Below are 20,511 nucleotides of genomic sequence, written 5' to 3' on the forward strand. Positions count from 1 at the left end.
CAAGGACGATTGAAGGTTCCATGATCTATTGAACATTGACATTTTATTACGTCCTTAACACTACCCACCTTTGTTATTCGGCGTGTCATTTTATTGTTTACTGACAAATGCTCACATAAGATTGAAAAAGCAAAGGTGACAGAGCCTTGCGGTGTGCCAGGAGTTGTAGCCTACATTTCCATTTGAGCGAGGAGGTGCATCTACTGTAGACATTTTGTAAAAAGCTGTTGGAACACAGCGACTCCAGACTCGTAAAACTCTGTTGTGATGTTTTGTTTGAATTACCTGGTTGATGTATGATTTTGTATTTGAACCATGTTAAGTACTTTGTGAGACCTTTCTGTGAGAAGTGCTTACGCAGTAAAAAGCATTTACTGACATCTTTCGACACGAATGTTGACCGGACCAATATGGCGGCGAGCTACGCGTGCGAGCAAGCGAGCAACGAGGCGCATAAAGCTGCGTATCCCCCCCTAGTGATCAATGGCCATTATCCGGTGTGGCTGCGGCTAGTCGACAGCATCAATGGAGAAACAAAGTTGACTTGACGACACAATTGGCAGCCGCTAAAGTATAACAAGGTACGTGAATACGTCACAGAGCTGACAACACGACATTAGCTGCGCGTCGAGCGCCGCCATGTCCTCGGCAAACGTCGCAACAGTTGGCTAATGCCGCCGAGGCTAATGCTAACGAAGCTGGAAAGCTTCCGAGTGAGCTCAGGCAGGCTTGCTTGGAACCGGCCGGACGGATACACAGCAAGGGCACGAACCCACACACGTGTGATAGCTCCAAAATATAAAAAGAGTTGCGTTAACTACTCCTCGCCGACTGTTAGCCGCTAGCCCACAGACACTTGCGCTACTACATCTCGTGTTCAATGCTAATCCCGAGACTGTGCGCTAATGTTAGCTGCCTGCTATTCTCGATGTCCACTCAGATGCCAGTCCAGAGAGCAACAGGCGACCAGTCCCTTGTTTGGATGTAGTGAATATAAAAGTCTACACACCCCTCTTCAAAGGCGACGTTTTTGTGGTTATACCAAAACAATGAGACCAAGAGGAATCATTTCTAAACTTTTCCCACCGTTAATGTGACTTATAAACTTGACAACTCAATTGAAAACATCTTTTTTTTAGGTCGAGCAAAACTAGGATGATGTGGCTGCTCAGGCTGTGTTAACCAATCACCTTCATGGGATTCAACATACACATTCCGCCTGATTCACCCCAAATAAAGTTCAGCTGTTCTAGTAGGCTGAACTTAATTCTGGCATTTAATGGTGGCCCGTGTGTGCAGACTCCCATTTAACACGTTTCAATGTTGTGAAAACAGCCACATCCCAAGTTAGAAGAGACTGTGCACACTTGTGCAACCACATTATAGCAGTTTATTTTTGTATGGTATAGTATATAGTATATACAGTGTAGAAACTATTGATTGAATGTGCAATATCAAAGATCAGGTGACGTGTGCAACATAGTCAAGGTCAGAGAACCAAGGCAAATAAGTAAATTAGATGACAAAACCCCAATGCTGCTAAAGTGGCTGGTGCAACCCTGAGTCTGGTGTGTGTGTGGCGTCAGAGTTCAGGTGGGCAGAGGACAGGAGAGGTTGAGGGGGCAGAGCGGGCAGAGAGTTCAGATTCCTGACAGGCTGATGAATAAAACTTGACTCATTGAGTCTGCTAGTCCTGGCCCGCAGACTTCGCAGTCTCCTCCCTGATAGCAACAGACTGGAGAGGCTGTGTGACAGATGGGTGGCATCCCCCGCTATGCGGGGGGGCTTTGCGGGTGAGGCGGGTGCTGTCAATGTCCTGCGGGGAGGGAAGAGAGGTTCCGATGATCTTCTCAGCTGCCCTCGCTATGCGATGGAGAGTCTTGCGGCAGGATGCGGTGCAGGCTCCGTACCGCGCAGGTATGCAGTTGGTCAGGATGCTCTCTCTGGTTCCTCTGTAGAACGAGCACATGATGGGGGTCGGGGCTCTGGCTTTTGTCAGCTTGCGCAGGAAGTAGAAATGCTGGTGAGCTTTCTTGGCTAGTGATGAGGTGTTGTTGGTCCAGGAGAGGTTCCCTGTGATGTGCACTGCCAAGAACTTGGTGCTGCGCACTCTCTCCACCGCAGCACCGGTGACGTTCAGGGGAGCATTCGCGGTAGGCAAGAACAATCTGTCCTCTACTGTTTTAGGAGCCACTTGCAACTGTTCGCGATGTGATGCAGCGCTGCCCTGTTGGCGTGATGCTGCAAGTTCAGTTAAAAATTCAACACCAAACTGACCAGTTTTCAAGTTGACCGAGGTTTTACAGGCAGAGGATTCTCCTTCCTTGGGGGAGGTAACAACACCGTGCGTTTTTGTGTGCGCTGCAGCGGAGGTGGGTGGAGCCTCTCAGCGGCCGCAATGGAGGAAACAAAGGCGGAGCCCTCCGACAGCCCCTCCCTCTCTGTGTGCTCCACGCCGTCCCCGTCCTCGGCCACGCCCCCGTTGGGCGTCATCAGCGAGGGGGCGGGTGAGGCGGCGGCGGCCGACGGGGCGGGGCTGCTGATCGACTCGGCGGTGGCGGAGAGGGCGTGTCGGGAGGTCCTGCACAAGCTCAAGCTGAGACACGTCGACCCCGCCCCCGACGGGGACGGGACGGCTCGGGAGGCCCGCGCCGCCGCCCCGTGCGCCGCCCCGCCGGCGAAGGCGGATGAGGAAGAGGACGGCTCGGCGAAGGGCGCTCGCCGGCGCCAGCGGCACAACCCGGCGTCCAAGCAGTCGTGGCTCCTGCGCCTGTTCGAGTCTAAACTGTTTGACGTTTCCATGGCGATCTCCTATCTGCACAACTCCAAGGAGCCCGGCGTGCAGGCCTACATCGGCAACCGACTCTTCAGCTTCCCGCACGACGACGTCGACTTCTTCCTGCCGCAGCTCCTCAACATGTACGTACACATGGACGAGCACGTGGGCGACGCCATCAAACCTTACGTGGTGGGTAAACACACGCGCGCTATGCACACACACACACACACACACACACGTGGAATGTACACTTGAAACGCCTCGAAAATCCTCCAGGACAAAACATTTGACACTCGAGCGATTCTGCTGCTCTTCTCACCAATAATCTTCCATTTGTCCTATTTAATGATTGTGTGGCATTCGCTGCGAACGCAATCATTCGTCACTCCCCAATCGCTACAAAGGGATTTTTTTTAGTGGACATTTTAGGGAACTAGGAGGTCCACTATTTGAAGTAGCCAATCCAACTGGACTTCAGATTTTGACATTTCTTTCAGTTTGCTACATAACTCGCATACAGTGAGTTATCCAACTTACTTTTTCAAGTTCCGAGCTGTTGCTTAGTCATATTTTTGTTTGCTTGGTGTTGCTGGCCAAAATTTCAATTACGAGCGCTCTTCGGATGCGCCGCTGCTCAAGTGAAGTGAAAAAAATGGTTCCGTGGAGGCTGTGTGATGCCCTGGCATGTGGGCAAGGAGAGCCACAGTCGCCCTTTATTGAACGCTTTAGTAAAACACAAAACTAGAAAATGAAAACACTCTTAAGGAGCCGCTGTAGGGCCAAAACTCGTGTGGAGGCGCTCACACGCAGATAACCAATTCCAGCTCCTGACATCACCCGCTAGGCCACGCCCCTTAAAGGCACACATGCAGCGTGGCAATGCAACGAATTCAACTCTTATCTCAAAACACAACTGTATTATTTTTGGTTTTTATACAAAATAGGGCCTATATTTAAAATGTGACTTGTATTTAAAGTGCTTTAGAAAAAAAGTTGAGTTGAGCATTCATGTTTTTGTTTGAAATAGCATTTGATTTCAGTAAATGTGACCTAATGCTGCAAATTCAATGAGTGACTATTTTCAGTTCTTTAAAACCTATAAAATGTCTTGAAACTGTTGTGTGTAATCATTTGGAACAGTTCATTTTAAGTTTTTTGTTTTTCCCCAAAAAATACGTTTGTTCAAAAACATTCCAGTTATATAACGTAAAAACTGTCACTGACTGTCATTTGTGTTGACTATTTGGGGAAAAATAATTTGCATAACAATTTAAAACGCGGTTTACAGTATACGCACACACACACACACACGTACATAAACTGTAATACACAAACCCAAATCCAGCATACGGAGCACCGCGCACGTGAGTGAAAGCTTCTTTATACTTGAGCGCAACCTTCGCGCGCAGTTTTGAAAATGTACTGCAGTTCTCCTCCAAGTCGGTGGTGTCGCTACGGCCGGTATCGGCTAGGACGCCACAGGGTGGAGTTTCCTCTGCATTTTGTGGCCATTTCCGGCAGCCGTTTATCCTTTCCTTTCCGTAACAAGGAACAAAGCAACAACAATGGCGACCGTGGAGCAGTGTCTGCTAGAACAAATGGACCTAGATGACCAGATGATACATTTAATTATGCTGCAAAATCGATCAAGAAGGCGGCGGCGTAGGCGGTATGTAGAACCGAGAGGAACGCCGAGTACGGCATCACAGCATGTGACTAAAACGGACCAATCACGAAAGATGATGTCCGCGCAGCAAACATTTTTGTCGTGTTCGCGTCAAGTGACGCAGAGGGGCCGCACGGGCCAATGCGTCGGTCACGTGATGCAATACGGGCGTTGTCGGCCTCGCGAGCGCGGGAGTATAAAGAGGCCTTGACTCTTGCATGCGTGTTGCCTTCAGGTGCATCGCTGCAGGCAGAGCATCTCGTTCAGTCTTCAGTGCGCGTGGCTGCTGGCGGCGTACTCGTCGGACATGCACATTTCCACGCAGCGCCACTCTCGAGGCGCCAAGCTGCGCAAGCTCATCCTGTCCGACCAACTCAATCCGGCCGCCGCCCGGGCCCGCCGGGACGCACTGACGCTGATGCCGTTCTGCGCCGCCCCGCCCCCCGCCGCCGTCCCCGCGGGGCCCGAGCGCGGCCTGTCGCCCTCCAAACGCACGCACCAACGCTCCAAGTCGGACGCCGCCGCCGCCGTCAGCCTCAGCAGCAACCTGAAGAGGACGGCCAGCAACCCGAAGGTGGAGAGCAGCCACGATGAGGTAAATGCACCGTTCGTGTCGGGATTCGCGTCGCCACATCATTCACAATTGACAAATTGGGGGTGTCATCTACTCATGACATTGAAAGACTTTTTTCAGACCTCTGATTGGCTAAAGTAGTATAAATGCATTTTGCAGTTGTGACCCATAAGTTAATTTAAGATTTCCAAACCCCGATTCCAGTTAAGTTGGGACGTTCTGTAAAACAAATAGAATGATTTGAAAATCCTTTTCAATTGCATACACTACCAAGACAAGATGGTTAACATTTAAACTGATGATCTTTTTGCAAATACTCTCTCATTGTGAGTGTGATGCCTGCGACAGGTTGTTGTTGTTGTTGTTGTTAAATCTGGGCCAGGGGCATGTTTCCCACTTTCCTTTTAACAACACTCGTTGAAGTGTTTGGGAAGTGAGGACACAAATTGTTGAAGCTTTGTAGCTTGATGTACAGGGTGAGTTCTCTGTTGCGGTATTTTGCGCTTGATAATGCACCTGCACACATCTTCGATGGGACACAGGTCCGGACTGCCGGTCTAATAGTCGCACTTCTTTTACCACGAATGAAGCCACGCTGTTGTAAAACGTGCAGAATGTGGCTTGGCATTGTCCCTGAAAAAGACGTTGCTTGGATGGCGGCACATGTTGCTCCCAAACCTGTATGTACCTTTCCGCATGAATGGTGCTTTCACAGATGTCCAAGTTACCCATGCCATTGGCACTAACACACCCCTATACCGTCACAGATTCTGGCTTCTTTTCAACTTTGCGCTGAAAACAATCCGGATGTCCTTTTCCTCTTTGGCCTGGAGGACACCACGTCCATGATTTCCAAAAACAATTTGAAATGTGGACTGGTAGACCACAGCACACTTTTCCACATTGCGTCTGCAGTCCATCTGAGATGAGCTCGGGGCCAGAGAAGCCGGCCGGCAGCGTTTCTGGCTTTCACTTTGCATGGTCGAGTTTGCAGACGTAGCGACTGACTGTGTTAACCGTTAACACAGTCTGTTAACAACTGTTAACTGTGTTATTCTTCTGCATGAAACATGGCACAAGAATATTGTATGGCAATATTTAACAATGAATAACTTCGTTATGTCCAGGAGAATATGCGCAACAGCATTTTAAGCTTTTGTTATAAAAAAATACAAATAAATTGTCCAAAATTAAGATGACATCAAAATGTAACCCTAATTAAATATTTTAAACCACACAGACGAGTTTGTCACTACAGCACATACTGGCATACAAATTTGGCTAGAATACTGCCGAAAAAAAATGTCAGTGACGGGATCGTGAAATATTCACTTACAAGCAGCTGCGGCCGTAGGGATATGCTAGCTAGCTCCTCCATTAGCCCGATTCGGCGAATGAGGACTTTCTTGCACTTCCTCCTTTCTCTCCTCCTTCACCATGCACCCGTTCGGTTGTTCGCTTTTAGAGACTCTCTAAGGTCAAATTGCACATCGTTAAAAAGCAACGGTCGGGATTATGTCAAGACGATTATATGTGCAGTACGTGTTTGGCCTGTGTCCTATGTGCCGATTGGTTGGAGGTCACCAAGAATGTCTTCAAGATGTTCCGAAAGTAAAAGTCAAGAGTTGACTTCCGCCACATCACGTGACCTATCAGCAAACAGCAAATTGTAACGCAGGAGGCGGGGCTCGTGTCCACAGCTTCCTCTGATCTCTGACCTCTCACCCTCAGGAAGGTTCCAACTTGGACTTTGTTGACACTGTCAACGCTGCTGTAAGTTTTGTAACTTGACCCCGTGCACGCTGCATTGTGGGAAATCAATCAGGCTGACCTTTTTCTTGTGGTTCTGGGCCGGTTCTGCTTCTTCTGTTCTGGTGGGCTTTTCTTCTGGTTGGGGTTCCGGTGCTGGTTGTGCTCGTGATGACCGTGGTGTCCATCCATCCATCCATTTTCCGAACCGCTTCTTCTCACGAGGGTCACGGGTGTTCCGGAGCCCGTCTCGGCTGACTCCGAGTGAGAGGCGGGGTACGCCCTAAACTGGTCGCTAGCCAATTGCAGCGTACATAGAGACAAACAACCATTCGCACTTACATTCACACCCAAGGGCAGTCTTCAATGAACCTACCATGCATGTTTTTAGGATGTACCCGGAGAAAACCCACACGGGCACGAGGACAGCATGCAAACGCCACACAGGCGGGGCTGAACTTGAACCACCCTGCCCGCTCCTCACGACCGTGAGGCAGATGTGCTAACCGGTCGGCCAACGTACGACACACGCGTGGTAGGTCGATTGAAGACTCTAAATTGCCCGTAGGTGTGAATGTGAGTGCAAATGGTTTGTTGCTATGTGCCCTGTGATTGGCTGGCGACCAGTTCAGGGTGTACCCCGCCTCTCGCCCGAAAATAGCTGGGATAGACGCCATCGAGGCCGCGACCCGCGTGAGGAGAAGCGGTAATGAAAACGGATGGATAAAATTGTTTTAGGGTCTTCAAACACACTTTTAAAACGATATACACACATTTAAACACAGAATATATTGAGAGAGTCCAAGAGCAATGGATTTTAAAAAATGGCAAAAATATCAAAATTAATACCAAAAAAGATTGTTTGCATCCCAGAGAGACTACCTGTAGTATAAATTGCCTTAACTGGTTAAAAAAAAGAAAAACATTCAGAGAAAACACATTTTTAAAAATTGTTTTTTTTTTTTAAATTATTATTATTTTTAAATCCATCCATCCATCCATTTTCTACCGCTTATCCGAGGTCAGGTCGCGGGGACAGTAGCTTTAGCAGGGTCGCCCAGACTTCCCTCTCCCCAGCCACTTCGTCCAGCTCTTCCGGGGGGATCCCGAGGCGTTCCCGGGCCGGCCGAAGGACGTAGTCGCTCCGGCGTGTCCCGGGTCGTCCCCGGGGTCTCCTCCAGGTGGGACGTGCCCGGAACACCTCACGGGGGAGGCGTCCGAATCTGATGCCCCGGCCACCTCCTCTGAGCAGCGGCTCTCCTCTGAGATCCTCCCGGATGACCGAGCTTCTCACCCGTTCTCTAAGGGAGAGCCCGGACACCCCGCGGAGGAAACTCATTTCGGCCGCTCGTATCCTGGATCTCGTTCTTTGGGTGAGGGGAGGAACATAGATCGACCGGTAAATTGAGAGCTTCACCTTTCGGCTTCGCTCCTTCTTTACCACAACGGACCGACACAAAGTCCGCATCACTGCAGACGCTGCGCCGATCCGCCTGTCGAGCTCACGTTCCATTCTTCCCTCACTCGTGAGCAAGACCCCGAGATTCTTCAACTCCTCCACTTGGGGCAGGATCTCATCCTTTTAGATATTGCGCAATAATAAAAACCGTGAAACGTGAGCCGCAGTATAGCTAGGGGTTACTGTAATTATATTATGACATATTGTATTCTAATAACATCACAGAAACGATTTGTATATATACTCATGTATATATTTATTTATGAATGCATACATGTACAGTGATACCTTATGACTACGTAACCCAACTTCCGTTTTTTTTTTGTTTTTTTTTTGAGGGGGGGGGGGGTGGGGGAATAAGTGGAGCCACCCGCTATATGCGGAACGTCACGTGATCTCACCCGGAAAACGGGTTCAGACTTCGTGTGTATGCTACGCTAACGAGCATGACTGCGGTTTGACGACATGATTTTTATAGCTGCACTTGCTAAGATTTTTTTTTTTCTTTATGGCTGTTGTCTTTGGACCAAAGTCAAATACATGTATATCATTTATTTATACAAATATGATCTATGTAAACATAAACAAAGCCTAAACAGGGAATATTGTCATGTTAGGCTGCTGTAGTCTGTGGTGACATCTTGTGTTCTTTAAAAAAAAAAAAAAAAAAGACATTGTAGACATCGTACGGTTGCTTTGCTACGGCCCCATTAGCCTGAACCGGGAGGAGATGCTTAGACCCGTTTTACCGAATGCGGAAGGAAGTGTTTTTATTCCAAAGTTTCTAGCGAAGAGCTGTTAACATTTTGCTTGGCAGTAGGGGGCGACGGAGTTCCGTTCCTATGGCGCAGAAATGCAACTCGCCAATCGCTGGTTGTGCACGGACGTTGCAAAGCGCCGCTGTTCAGGGAAGCTCCTTTTTGCTCAAGAAAGAAGGATGAACAGACAGACAGACAGGCAGACAGATGGCCCGGCTTGCTTGGAGAGCTTCAGTGCAGAGAGAGAGAGAGCGAGAGAGAGCACTACAAGACTCTCACTCGGCCATGCCATTCAAAGGCACAAAACGCCACTGTACTGAGTGTGTGTGAAACCAGTTTATTTCTTTACTTGTGTTTTGAGAGGAAAACCTTTTTTTCTCTTGATATTAAAACAGACGAGGGACATTTTCCTGAATTTCAATGAGGAAAGTTGATGCGAGTCAGGGGCGTGGTCACAGAACAGATCCAACTCCCAAGTCAAGTTCCCCCTGCACTTGTGTGTTGCGCCGTGTCCACGCAATCAGACGTCATAGAAACGAAAGCGGTTTCTCATGGCCGACCCTCACATCGGTTGGCGAGGACAAAAGGGCCCGTCGGTTAGCGCCTTCGCCCAGCCGTCCGTCTTGCGAACCCGCTTCCGATTGGAGCGCAATCCTTAGTAGGAGTTCGGCAAAGTACGAGCTTTAGCATCAACCGAAATGGCTTCCTGTTGGATTTGCTGCACGGTTTTGGCATGTCCTGCCAACTTTGTGTTGATCCCTGAAACTGGTGTCGGGTGTAATCTTCTTGTTCATTTTGGGGCATAGACCTTGAGACGTTTTTCTGTGTTCTGTTCATGTCAATTGCTGTGGGAGTTTAATTTTGAGCAACTTTCTACTGAATGAGTTATGGGAGTCTTGTTTGGTCACCCTAAAATCCATACATTTTCCCCAGGAATTTAAAAAGTCATTCATTCAAGTGAATCGGGATTAAGGAATGAGCGAATGATTTTGAGTGCGGTCGGCGCGTTCGCAAGCACTCATTCACTCGTACCTTACAAAATGATTTTGAGTGGGCATTTTAGGAACTATCTCGGAGGTCCACAAGTTGATTTAGCATGTCATTTTGGGGAAATCTTGTCCCGTTGCTATTCATTGGTCAGAAGAAGAATAAATATCAAACGCAGAGATTCCGAGATGTTCCGAGTGCCGCCCGATGCTGGCAATCCTAACATTGGGAATCCGGCATTTGCGCGTTGTCGTGAATCCTAACAAATAATGAGTGACGGCTTGTGCTGGTGTGATGGCCCCGCCCGCAGCCGGTGCGCCTGGCGCCACAGCGAGAGTTCATCAAGTCTCTGATGGGCATCGGCAAGCGTTTGGCGACGCTGCCCACCAAGGAGCAGAAGACGCAGCGCCTCATCTCCGAGCTGTCGCTGCTCAACCACAAGCTGCCCGCCCGCGTCTGGCTGCCCACCGCCGCCTTCGAGCACCACGTGGTGCGTGTGCCGCACACCCAGGCTGTGGTGCTCAACTCCAAAGACAAGGTGAGGCCTGCCCACGCACCCGCACGCCCTCTTTCACAATAGCATTCGGAAATACAGTCGGCCCTCGCATATTCACCGTTAGACGTTTGCGACTTTGCCTATTGGCTGACCTCTTCTCCGTTATTTGTCTAATATAAAGCTTTTGCTTTGGTCCCATCTTTTGGCATCTTGGGCCCAAGGATTCATGTCAAAGTTGAAGCTTAATCTAGTCTCGCGGTCGCCTTCTCTTAAGGCCTGGTACACACACGAAGATAATCAGACGAGTTTTTGGTCCTGTTCCTTTCCGACCCCAGACTATCCTAACTCTTGTAAGATGATCCTGTGGTCTGACGTCTGTCAAGAGTGAATTTGTCCCGACAATCTTCAAAATAGGCCATTTCCGCGAATCGTATCGATCCGATGGGTTTTTCCTTGGGGCGGGGTCGCCGTCGTCATAGGCTGTTTCGTACTCCTTGAACGCTGGCAGCTAGATCCGTTCTACACATCCACATGTAATTGGGAATATTACTTGGCAGCGCTTCTGCCCGTGCGCTCGGGACCCGCTTTGGATAAGTCACAGCAGTTGACGAGACCAGAAAGAACACTTCCGCCGCTTCTGCTGTTAAGAAGTTAAGAAGTGACTTTGTCAAACGACACAAAGTCACATGACCTCACACGTCGTCTTCTATTGGGCTTCCCGGGCACAGGTATTAACACTAGATAAGCCAGCCCCGCTGATTGTCGTGCCTACGTGGCGGCCGTGTTACATTTCGAGGCATAAAAGCAACAGCTTTCATGTATTGTAGCGTTTGTCTGGCACTGCCTGCCCAAACGTGGCCAAAAATTTCAGCCCGCTTAAAACACCTTGCCGTAAATTGCAGATGCAGTTTTGGCTGTGCATACACGCACACACACACACACGCACGGCAATATCAGAATTTGCACGTTCACATTTGATTTTGGTATTTTGATTTCATGGATGTTCATGCTGCGGTTAAAAAAATCAGAAGTTACTTACTATTTACTCAGTACTTGAGAAATGATTTCACCGTGTACTTTTTACTCTTAAGTAATTTTGTGGGAGGACGACTTTTTCCTTTTACTGGAGTCACATTATTGTCAAGTAACAGTACTCTTACTCATTTTTGCTCACCAGGTCAGCCCGTGTCGTATTTGTTGCACTGGCCTTTTGTATTTTGGCATTGTGGTGCTGCGGGTCGCGGTCCCAGCGAAACCGCGACGTGCACGTAACATCGGCGACAAGAGTTGATCCGCTAGTACATCTTGTATTCATTAGGAAACGCGCCTACAATTATCTAATTAGTTTACTGATGTTAATGTTAAATGTATTGGGCGACGTAGCGATGTTGGCGATTATGTCACAACACAATGAACTCACTTCAAATTCAGACATGGCCAATAAAAACGGGAAAATACTGTACCTAATATTTTCCTGGAGGTTGCGTTTGAAGTTGGTAATAGTGAAAAATAAAGTGAAACACACGATGACTTTAGTCAATTCTTTTCCAGGATGAAAGTGCTTAAAGAGGAGGATGCTATTCATGTGGCACAGCTTGAAGCAGGCATCAGGTCCAGGTGGACATGGCCTGGCTCAGGTTGGAGGCCAAAACCAAAAACCAAAGAAATGAAACGCATTTAATTTGAATCTTCAATTTGTACATTAACATGTACTTGAGCGCTGTAAATAAATGTTTGTCTGCGAGAAGAACATTTGTTCATTTTGCTTTATGGTACTCTTCAGAGTCTTGAAGATTGCTGAATTTATTTTCAAATAACAAAAAATTCTCTGCGGGGGCCCAGGGATCCCCCCCAGACCAGCCTACAATTTTGGGTCACCTTTTTCATGCCTTTGGTGTTTGTGTGTCTGAATCTCAAATATTAAAGGTGTGCAATATGTAAGACCAAAAATCCGACGTCTCCCGAGTCACGACTCGGTGAGTTGTGACGTGAAACGGAATGTCCATTCGACAACACTCCGGCCTCTGGTCGCTTCGGAAACATCGGCGCAACATATCTGCTAGCCAATCAAGGTTACGCCACAACCATACACAAAGTCGGATGGACCCACTTGTGGAGTGCGGGAAGTGCAAGAGTGCTTATTTAACATCTTCGCCAAGTTAAATTTGTTTTTAAGTTGAAGTTCTGTCTCCTCTTTGATTTTGTATCTTGCTGTTGCTATGTTTCTTCTTCTTGGTTTTTGTTGGATTACATTTGATCACATGAGATTTCTGTCTTGGAGGACTGGATTCTCGATCGGTGGTGGCACACAATCTTTACGCGTTTGTGTGTGCGTGTATTGCGCTTATTGGAGCACACCACGTCCAGTACAACCAAACCATTTTTTTTTCTTTTTTTTTTTAAATCTTCATCAATTAATCTTTAAAGATTTGAACATCTTGTGTGTACAAGGTCTTTGTACACACCACCGACACTTGTGGTGTCTCTCGGCTATCCCAAGCCTTTATGGGTGGGTGTAGCGACTGTCCGCCCTTCAGGGCAGAGCTCGGTCCTGAAACGTGTGGTCGACCTTGGCCTCGCGCGCACGTTAAAGGCGGCCCGCTTGACGTCCACTCCCCTGGCTCACCCGCTTTTTAGCTGGCCGTAAAATGCGTTGGGAAACGAGTGTCCGATCTGGCCACCCGCGCAGACCGTGCCCACGTTACGCCGCCTCTGACCCCACAGGCGCCCTACCTCATCTACGTGGAGGTTTTGGAGGTGGACAACTTCGAGACGTCCAGCGTGCCGGCGCGAATCCCCGAGAACCGCATCAGGAGCACGCGCTCCGTGGAGCACCTCCCCGACTGCGGCATGACCACGGAGCAGCGCGCCGGAAGCTTCTCCACCGTGCCCAACTACGACAATGACGACGAGGCCTGGTCAGTGGACGACATCGGCCAGCTGCAAGTGGAGGTGGGCGTTGCCCCGGATTTGCTCTCGCCGAAAAGATTTCAACGGCTGCTGCACGACGGGACTGTTTTCTCTTTTCTGGCAGCTTCCGGAAGTCCACGCGAGCTGCGACAACATCAGTCAGTTCTCCGTGGATAGCATCAGCAGTCTGGAGAGCAAAGAACCCGTCTTCATCGCAGCCGGAGACATCAGGTCGGTCCTTCCCTTCCCTTCCCGCTCCTCGATCGAGCGTTCGTCTACACGTCGCCAAGTCAGTCGACCGTCAGTTGGCGTGTCCGTCAACATGTCCGCATGTCTGTCAGGCGCGCCGACATGTCCGTCAAATCTCTGGCCTCAGGCCGACTCAATACGTATTTGATTTTTAAAAAACGATTTAATGGCGGAACGGTTCGATACGATTCGGTTCAGTATGGGAGCGAGACTATCCGATTCGATAGTTAACATTTGTTGAGTTCAAATTCTATAAAATGACATTCATACAAGTATTTTCAAGTGTAAAATAACACTAAGATATCTTATTTTCAAAAATCTAATCAATTATTTGGATAGACCACAACAGTTTATTTTTGTAGAGAAAATAATCTACACCAACACTATTCAGAGCCAGAAGGGAAGCCATTCAAGCTAGGACGGCCCCTGCACATGTACGCACTGCTAGTTTAAAAAAAAAAATTATTATTAGAAACAAACTGCTTGCTGAGCGCTGACTGAATTTTTGAACTTTTAAATTGTGACGACTATCTTGGCTTAGTTGGTGATTGTTGCGTTTCGCTTTGGGACATGCCTGGTTGGGTGTCCTTTTAACGGACGCCTTGGATGTTCGCTGGAATTTTGGGGGGTTGCGCAGTACCGACACCGGTATGGAGAAGTGGACAGTGAGCATTCATTTGCTGAGGACGAGCCCATTGGAATTGCAGAGATGTACACACCTCTGCCGTTGTCTCCGGTTGCGCGTTTACACATTTCAACAGCAGCCTTGAGAAACCGTACGTACTGTGACATTACATTTTATGTTTACAACTTCCTGGGCAAATGTAGCTAGCATCTGCGATCGCCACTTTGCTATCGCTAGGTGATCACCAAAGTAAAGGGCCGTCACTATCAAATCTTTTTAGAATACTAAATTATCCTTTCGAGATTACGTCGAGTACTCGAGTAATCACCGCCTCCTTTCCGACCGAGGATGTCAAACACCAGACTACTATGGACTCTTATTTTTATTGTATTTTTTTACTACTACTGACATGCATTTTATTCTCATTTATGATGGCTGGATTTCTATCCTTTTAAACTGCATATGTTGGTACTGAATGTAGGGTATAAACCCTGCACAGAATTTGAGACGACAAAATCAGCCTTTCCTTAGGTTAGCATTAGCGCGCTAGCGATGACATTTTGGGTCGGGGGGGGGGTGCGCTACCATTACACATCTAATAGTGTCTTAAAAATCACTTCCAGAAGCTCCTCTGTCGTTTTTGGCAAAGTGTTCCATTGGACCGACAGTACGTCCATCTGCAACAAATGTCCGTGCGGGAAATATGGACGGTGGGCAGCGCCAATATGTGTTTATTCACACTTTCCGTTACCTCGAGGCAGACATTTTGGCGTCGACCCATTTTTGTGGTTGACTTAGCCGAATTTATTTTTTCACAGCCCTACAAAAGTAGCTTCACTCCTGAAAAGCTGTTTGATGTTGAAAATAGTGATGCTACGGCGAAATGCAGTTAAAGTAGAAGTGTTGTGTCTTTAATCGTTCCCAACCCTACCGTCAACAGCATGTCAACGCTTCAGTGTACCGTCAAAGTCCCGCTCGACATGTCGGTGTGTCCGTCATAACGTAATGTGCGTGCGCAGGCGGCGTCTGTCGGAGCAGCTGGCGCAGACCCCCACCACTTTCAAACGGGACCCCGAGGACCCGTCGGCCGTGGCCCTTAAGGAGCCGTGGGAGGAGAAAGTCCGGTAGGCGTCCATCGCTTCGGCTTCCGCCGCCTCTGCCTCGGCACGTCCCGTAACCTTCGTGGTGTTCTTCAGGAGGATCCGGGAAGGTTCTCCTTACGGGCACATGCCCACGTGGCGCCTGCTGTCCGTCATCGTCAAATGCGGTGACGACCTTCGTCAGGAGCTGCTGGCCTTCCAAGTGCTGCGGCAACTGAAGGTAAGTCGGCGTCAACGCGGCACCGGCCGGCGTGCTCGCGGCCTCACGGTCTCGCGGTCTCTCTCTCTCTCTCTGTCCGGCCGGCCGGCCGTCCCGCAGTCCATCTGGGAGGCGGAGCGGGTTCCGCTGTGGATCAAGCCCTACAAGATCCTGGTGCTGTCCTCGGACAGTGGCATGATCGAGCCGGTGGTGAACGCCGTGTCGCTGCATCAGGTGAAGAAGCACAGCCAGCTGTCTCTGCTGGACTACTTCCTGCAGGAGCACGGCACGCCCACCACCGAAGCCTTTCTGTCGGCGCAGCGGAACTTTGTGCAGAGCTGCGCCGGCTACAGCCTCATCTGCTACCTGCTGCAGGTCAAGGACAGGTCAGTCCGCGGCCTACGGTAACGACTTCCTAACAAAATGGACGGAACGCTGCTTCTTCACTTTGCCGTGTGGGTCCTTCAGACTTTTTGGGCCGTTCCCTTATGATAAATTGGTTCACTAGATGTGTCACAATTAATTGGTTCATCCACAGTTAATCGACTTTTTTGTCAATTGATTAATCGTCAGATCCAAATCATCAATGCAGCCCTTTGGGGGGCACAAGCCAGTGCAAACTGTAGCCCGGTCCCAAGCCCGGATAAATGCAGAGGGTTGCTTCAAACTTTGCCAAACAAATATGAGCGTTCATCTAAAGAATTCCACACCGGATCGGTCATGGGCCCGGGTTAACAACGTCCGTCCCCGGCACCGTCAACCTTCAGCTCCTGTGGGTCGAAGACGAAGGAGGAGAGGTGGAAAGCGGGTTCTTCGGCAGTAAGAGAAGAGGAAAACACAGAGCCTAGAACTGAATGTTGGGACTATGACAGGAAAATCTCGGGAGTTGGTTGACATGATGATTAGGAGAAAGGTTGATATATTGTATGTCCAGGAGACCAGGTGGAAAGGCACTAAGGCTAGAAGTTTAGGGGCAGGGTTGAAATTATTTGACCATGGTGTAGATGGGAGGAGAAATGGAGTCAGGGTTATTTTAAAAGAAGAGTTGGCCAAGAATGTCTTGGTATCAGATGGAAAAGAGTATCAGATGGAGTGATGAGGCTGAAACTTGAAATTGAGGGTGTTGTGTGTCATGTGATGAGGGGCTATGCCCCACAGGGAGGATGTGACCTAGAGGTGAAAGAGAAATTCTGGAAGGCGCTAGACGAAGTCGTTCTGAGCATCCCCGACAGAGAGAGAGTCGGGATTGGTGCAGATTGTAATGGACGTGTTGGTGAAGGAAACGGGGGTGATGAAGAAGTGATGGCTAAGTACGGCACCCAGGAAAGGAACTTGGAGGGACAGATGCTGGTAGACTTTGCAACAAGGATGCAAATGGCTGGAGTGAACACTTTTTTTCCCAGAAGAGGCAGGAACATAGGGTGACCTACAAGAGCGGAGGTAGAAGCACGCAGGTGGATTGCATCTTGTGCAGACGATGTCATCTGAAGGAGGTTACCGACTGTAAGGTTGTGGTAGGGGAGAGTGTGGCTAGACGGTAAAGAAGAGGACTCTGGTGGTGAGGAGGAAGATTAGGCAGACAAAGGCAGAGGAGAGGTGAAAGGAATACACTGAGATGTGACACAGGGCAAAGGTAGAGGTGGCAAAGGCCAAACAGGAGGCATAAGATGACATGCAGGCCAGGTTGGACACTAAAGAAGGAGAAAACGACCTATACAGGTTGGCCAGACAAAAGGATAGGGATAGGAAGGATGTGGAGCAGGTTAGGGTGATTAAGGATAGAGATGGAAATATGTTGACTGGTGCGAGTTGTGTGCTGGATGGATGGAAAGAATACTAGCTTGAGGACTTGATGACTGAAGAAAATGAGAGAAAGAGAAGAGTAGAAGAGGCAAGTGTGGTGGACCAGGAATGATTAGTAAGGGGCAAGTTAGAAAGGCATTAAAATGGATGAAAAATGGAAAGGCAGTGGGTCCTGATGACATTCCTGTGGAGGTATGGAAGCATCTAGGAGAGGTGGCTGTGGAGTTTTTGACCAGCTTGTTCAATAGAATTCTAGCGCGTGAGAAGATGCCTGAGGAATGGAGGAAAAGTGCGCTGGTGCCCATTTTTAAGAACAAAGGTGATGTGCAGAGCTATGGGAACGAGAGAGGAATAAAGTTGAGGAGCCACACGATGAAGTTATGGGAAAGAGTAGTGGAGGCTAGACTCAGGACAGAAGTGAGTATTTGCGAGCAACAGTATGCATTATTTGCCTTGAGGGTGTTGATGGAGAAGTACAGAGAAGGTCAGAAGGAGCTACATTGAGTCTTTGTAGATCTTGAGAAAGCGTGTGACAGAGTACCCAGAGAGGAACTGTGGTACTACATGCGGAGGTCTGGAGTGGCAGAGAAGTATGTTCAAATAGTACAGGACATGTATGAGGGCTGCAGAACAGCGGTGAGGTGTGACAGACAAATTCAAGGTGGAGGTGGGACTGCATCAGGGCTCAGCCCTGAGCCCCTTCCTGTTTGCAGTGGTGACGGATAGGCTGACAGATGAGGTTAGACTGGAATCCCCGTGGACCGTGATGTTTGCAGATGACATTGTGATCTGCACTGAAAGCAGGGAGCAGCTGGAGGAACAGTTAGAAAGATGGAGGCATGCACTGGAAAGAAGAGGAATGAAGATTAGCCAAAGCAAGACAGAATAGAAGTGCATGAATGAGACGGGTGGTGGGGGGGGGAGAGTGAGGCTACAGGGAGAAGAGATAGCAAGGGTGGGGGACTTGAAATACTTGGGGTCAACCGTCCAGAGCAATGGGGAGTGCGGTCAGGTCGTGAAGATGTTGAGTGACCAGGTTGGATCCAATTAGAAATGAGCTCATCAGAGGGACGGCCGAGGTTCCATGTTTTGGAGACAAAGTTAAGAGAGAGCAGACTTGGATGGTTTGGACACGTCCAGAGGAGAACTAGTGAGTATATTGGTCGAAGGGTGATGAGGATGGAGCTGCCAGGCAAGAGAGCTAGAGGAAGGTTGATGGATGTCGTGAGGGCAGTTGGTGTCGGAGATAGGCTCGCATGGAAAAGGATGACGCGCTGTGGCCACCCCCTCACGGGACAAGCCCAAAGGAAAAGAAGTCAGATTCAACTCATCAGAATTTCCGCCTCTCAACATGAAATAGTTTCCCCTTTCTGTAGTCCTCCATGAAAGCAGATTTTACTCTGGAAAACAATTTTCCCTACTTTCTGACATGTCACAGACCAAACCAGGAGCTGAATCATCATCAGTTGTCAGTTGAATGGTTAAAAAAAGGGTTATTTGCTGCCATAGTGTAAATAACAATTGACATGTAGTTGGATATCGAACTAGTAGCCCTTCATTCACAGGACTCTGTAGCCAAGAATTTGCTCACACTTCCAAAAAGTACGTCGTCGCTCCCTCTGGTGTCGTATTGCTTCATGGTTGTTTATTTGCATTTGTTTCATCAATAAACAACAATAATCCGTTCATCAAAAGTCATTGAGAAAAGCAATATTTTGCAATAAAAATGGTCTCATCTTTTTTTATTTGATTCATCGATGGAATAATCGATTCTAAAAATATTCGCTCGTGGCAGCTCTGATGTCCACCCGAATTGGTCAAACGGGTGTCAGAGGCTCCTTTTTGTTTGCAAACATTCCTGCGACGCTACCGAGTGACATTTGGAGGCGCTGCCCCTCAAACGTCTCCGTTGCGGTGCCCCCTCAGGCACAACGGCAACATCCTGCTGGACGCGTGCGGACACATCATCCACATCGACTTCGGCTTCATCCTGTCCAGCTCCCCCAAGAACCTCGGCTTTGAGACGTCTGCCTTCAAACTCACCGCAGAGTTCGTCGAGGTCTCTTCTCGTTCCCGTTGGCCCTGACGGCTGCCGTAGCCACACCCTCATTGTGTGTGTGCGTGTGTGTGTGTGTGTGTGTGTGTCAGGTGATGGGCGGTCCTGATGGTGACATGTTCAACTACTACAAGATGTTGATGCTTCAGGGCCTGATCGCCGCCAGGAAGCACATGGAGCGTGTGCTCCAGATTGTGGAGATCATGCAACAAGGTCGGCACACGCCAAGAACACGCTAACATGTCCCGTGACCTCGTCACCTGACCGTACGCGTGCGCGACAGGCTCGCAGCTGCCCTGCTTCCACGGCTCCAGCACCATGCGAGGCCTGAAGGAACGCTTCCACATGAGCCTGACCGAGGAGCAGCTGCAGGTTCTGGTGGAGCAGATGGTGGTCGGCTCCATGCGCTCGCTCACCACCAAACTCTACGACGGATTCCAGTACTTCACCAACGGCATCATGTGACAACCACATTCCAAGAGGACTATGAGGATGAAGATGATGATAATGCATACCATGATGATGATGATGATTTTGTTTTTGTTTTTTTCTTCATCGGCGTGTCGGACAGCGTTCCGTGGAGAAACGTTCCGTGTAACATTCCCGACATGTTTGTCGTGCTTTGGCGTGAGCGTTCTTTTTGTTCACTTTCATCCCGTTTTGTTCCGTTTTGCTTTTGTTCACCGTGACCTGTCAATCATCACCTCTCCTAATACGACCCCGCCCACTTGCTACTGGCGGTCACTGGGAAATGTCCAATGAAGTCAAGTGATAATTCAATGGCCTTTCAAAGCGCCACGGACCCATGAGAATAAAAGTGTGACGAAAGGTTTCGCTTGAAACGGTCTGTGCTTGTGAAACGAGAAGGATCCATTATGGAAGCTCATTCGCACCCCCGAAAAATACAAAATTTCACATTTCCACAGGTATTGTTTGTTGTGGAAGCCTGTTTCTGCACCTGCTAAACGTTTTACTCCATGGCGGAAGCCATTACTACCAGTAAAAAATAAAAAGTCCCTTCCAAAGCTATTGGCACGGCGAGGTCAATTCCTTTGTTTTTGTTGTATACTGAAGACATTTAGGTTTCAGATCAAAAGATGA

The 20,511-nt window shown here is 48.8% G+C and overlaps 1 protein-coding gene across 3 annotated transcripts; it reads left to right on the forward strand.

Moving 5' to 3' along the window:
- Positions 1–405: 405 nt before the first annotated feature.
- Positions 406–20,439, forward strand: pi4kb (phosphatidylinositol 4-kinase, catalytic, beta). Of its 3 annotated transcripts, XM_061794756.1 has the most exons (13): positions 412–581; positions 2,368–2,968; positions 4,681–5,040; positions 6,751–6,792; positions 10,283–10,510; positions 13,193–13,420; positions 13,503–13,609; positions 15,272–15,376; positions 15,449–15,572; positions 15,672–15,937; positions 19,281–19,413; positions 19,503–19,623; positions 19,694–20,439. In XM_061794756.1, exons 2-13 carry the CDS (start codon positions 2,399–2,401, stop codon positions 19,873–19,875), a joined length of 2,466 nt encoding a protein of 821 aa, XP_061650740.1. In that variant the 5' UTR covers positions 412–581; positions 2,368–2,398; the 3' UTR covers positions 19,876–20,439. The 3 variants fall into 3 exon arrangements, with proteins under 3 accessions (XP_061650742.1, XP_061650740.1, XP_061650741.1); XM_061794757.1 differs by lacking the exon at positions 6,751–6,792 and having other exon boundaries at positions 414–581; XM_061794758.1 differs by lacking the exons at positions 19,281–19,413; positions 19,694–20,439 and having other exon boundaries at positions 406–581.
- The last annotated feature ends 72 nt before the right edge of the window (positions 20,440–20,511 follow it).

Source organism: Phyllopteryx taeniolatus, chromosome 13, assembly GCF_024500385.1.
Source record: "Phyllopteryx taeniolatus isolate TA_2022b chromosome 13, UOR_Ptae_1.2, whole genome shotgun sequence".
Taxonomy (NCBI): domain Eukaryota; kingdom Metazoa; phylum Chordata; class Actinopteri; order Syngnathiformes; family Syngnathidae; genus Phyllopteryx; species Phyllopteryx taeniolatus.

What these genes read in the sequence shown, in the direction of transcription:
- pi4kb (XM_061794756.1), top strand. Translation starts at nt 2,399, where the DNA reads ATGGAGGAAACAAAGGCGGAGCCCTCCGACAGCCCCTCCCTCTCTGTG. An exon ending in TGGAGAGCAGCCACGATGAG is followed by an intron (nt 5,041 to 6,750) that starts GTAAATGCACCG and finishes TCTCACCCTCAG; the next exon opens with GAAGGTTCCAACTTGGACTT. An exon ending in TGTGGAGATCATGCAACAAG is followed by an intron (nt 19,624 to 19,693) that starts GTCGGCACACGC and finishes CGTGCGCGACAG; the next exon opens with GCTCGCAGCTGCCCTGCTTC.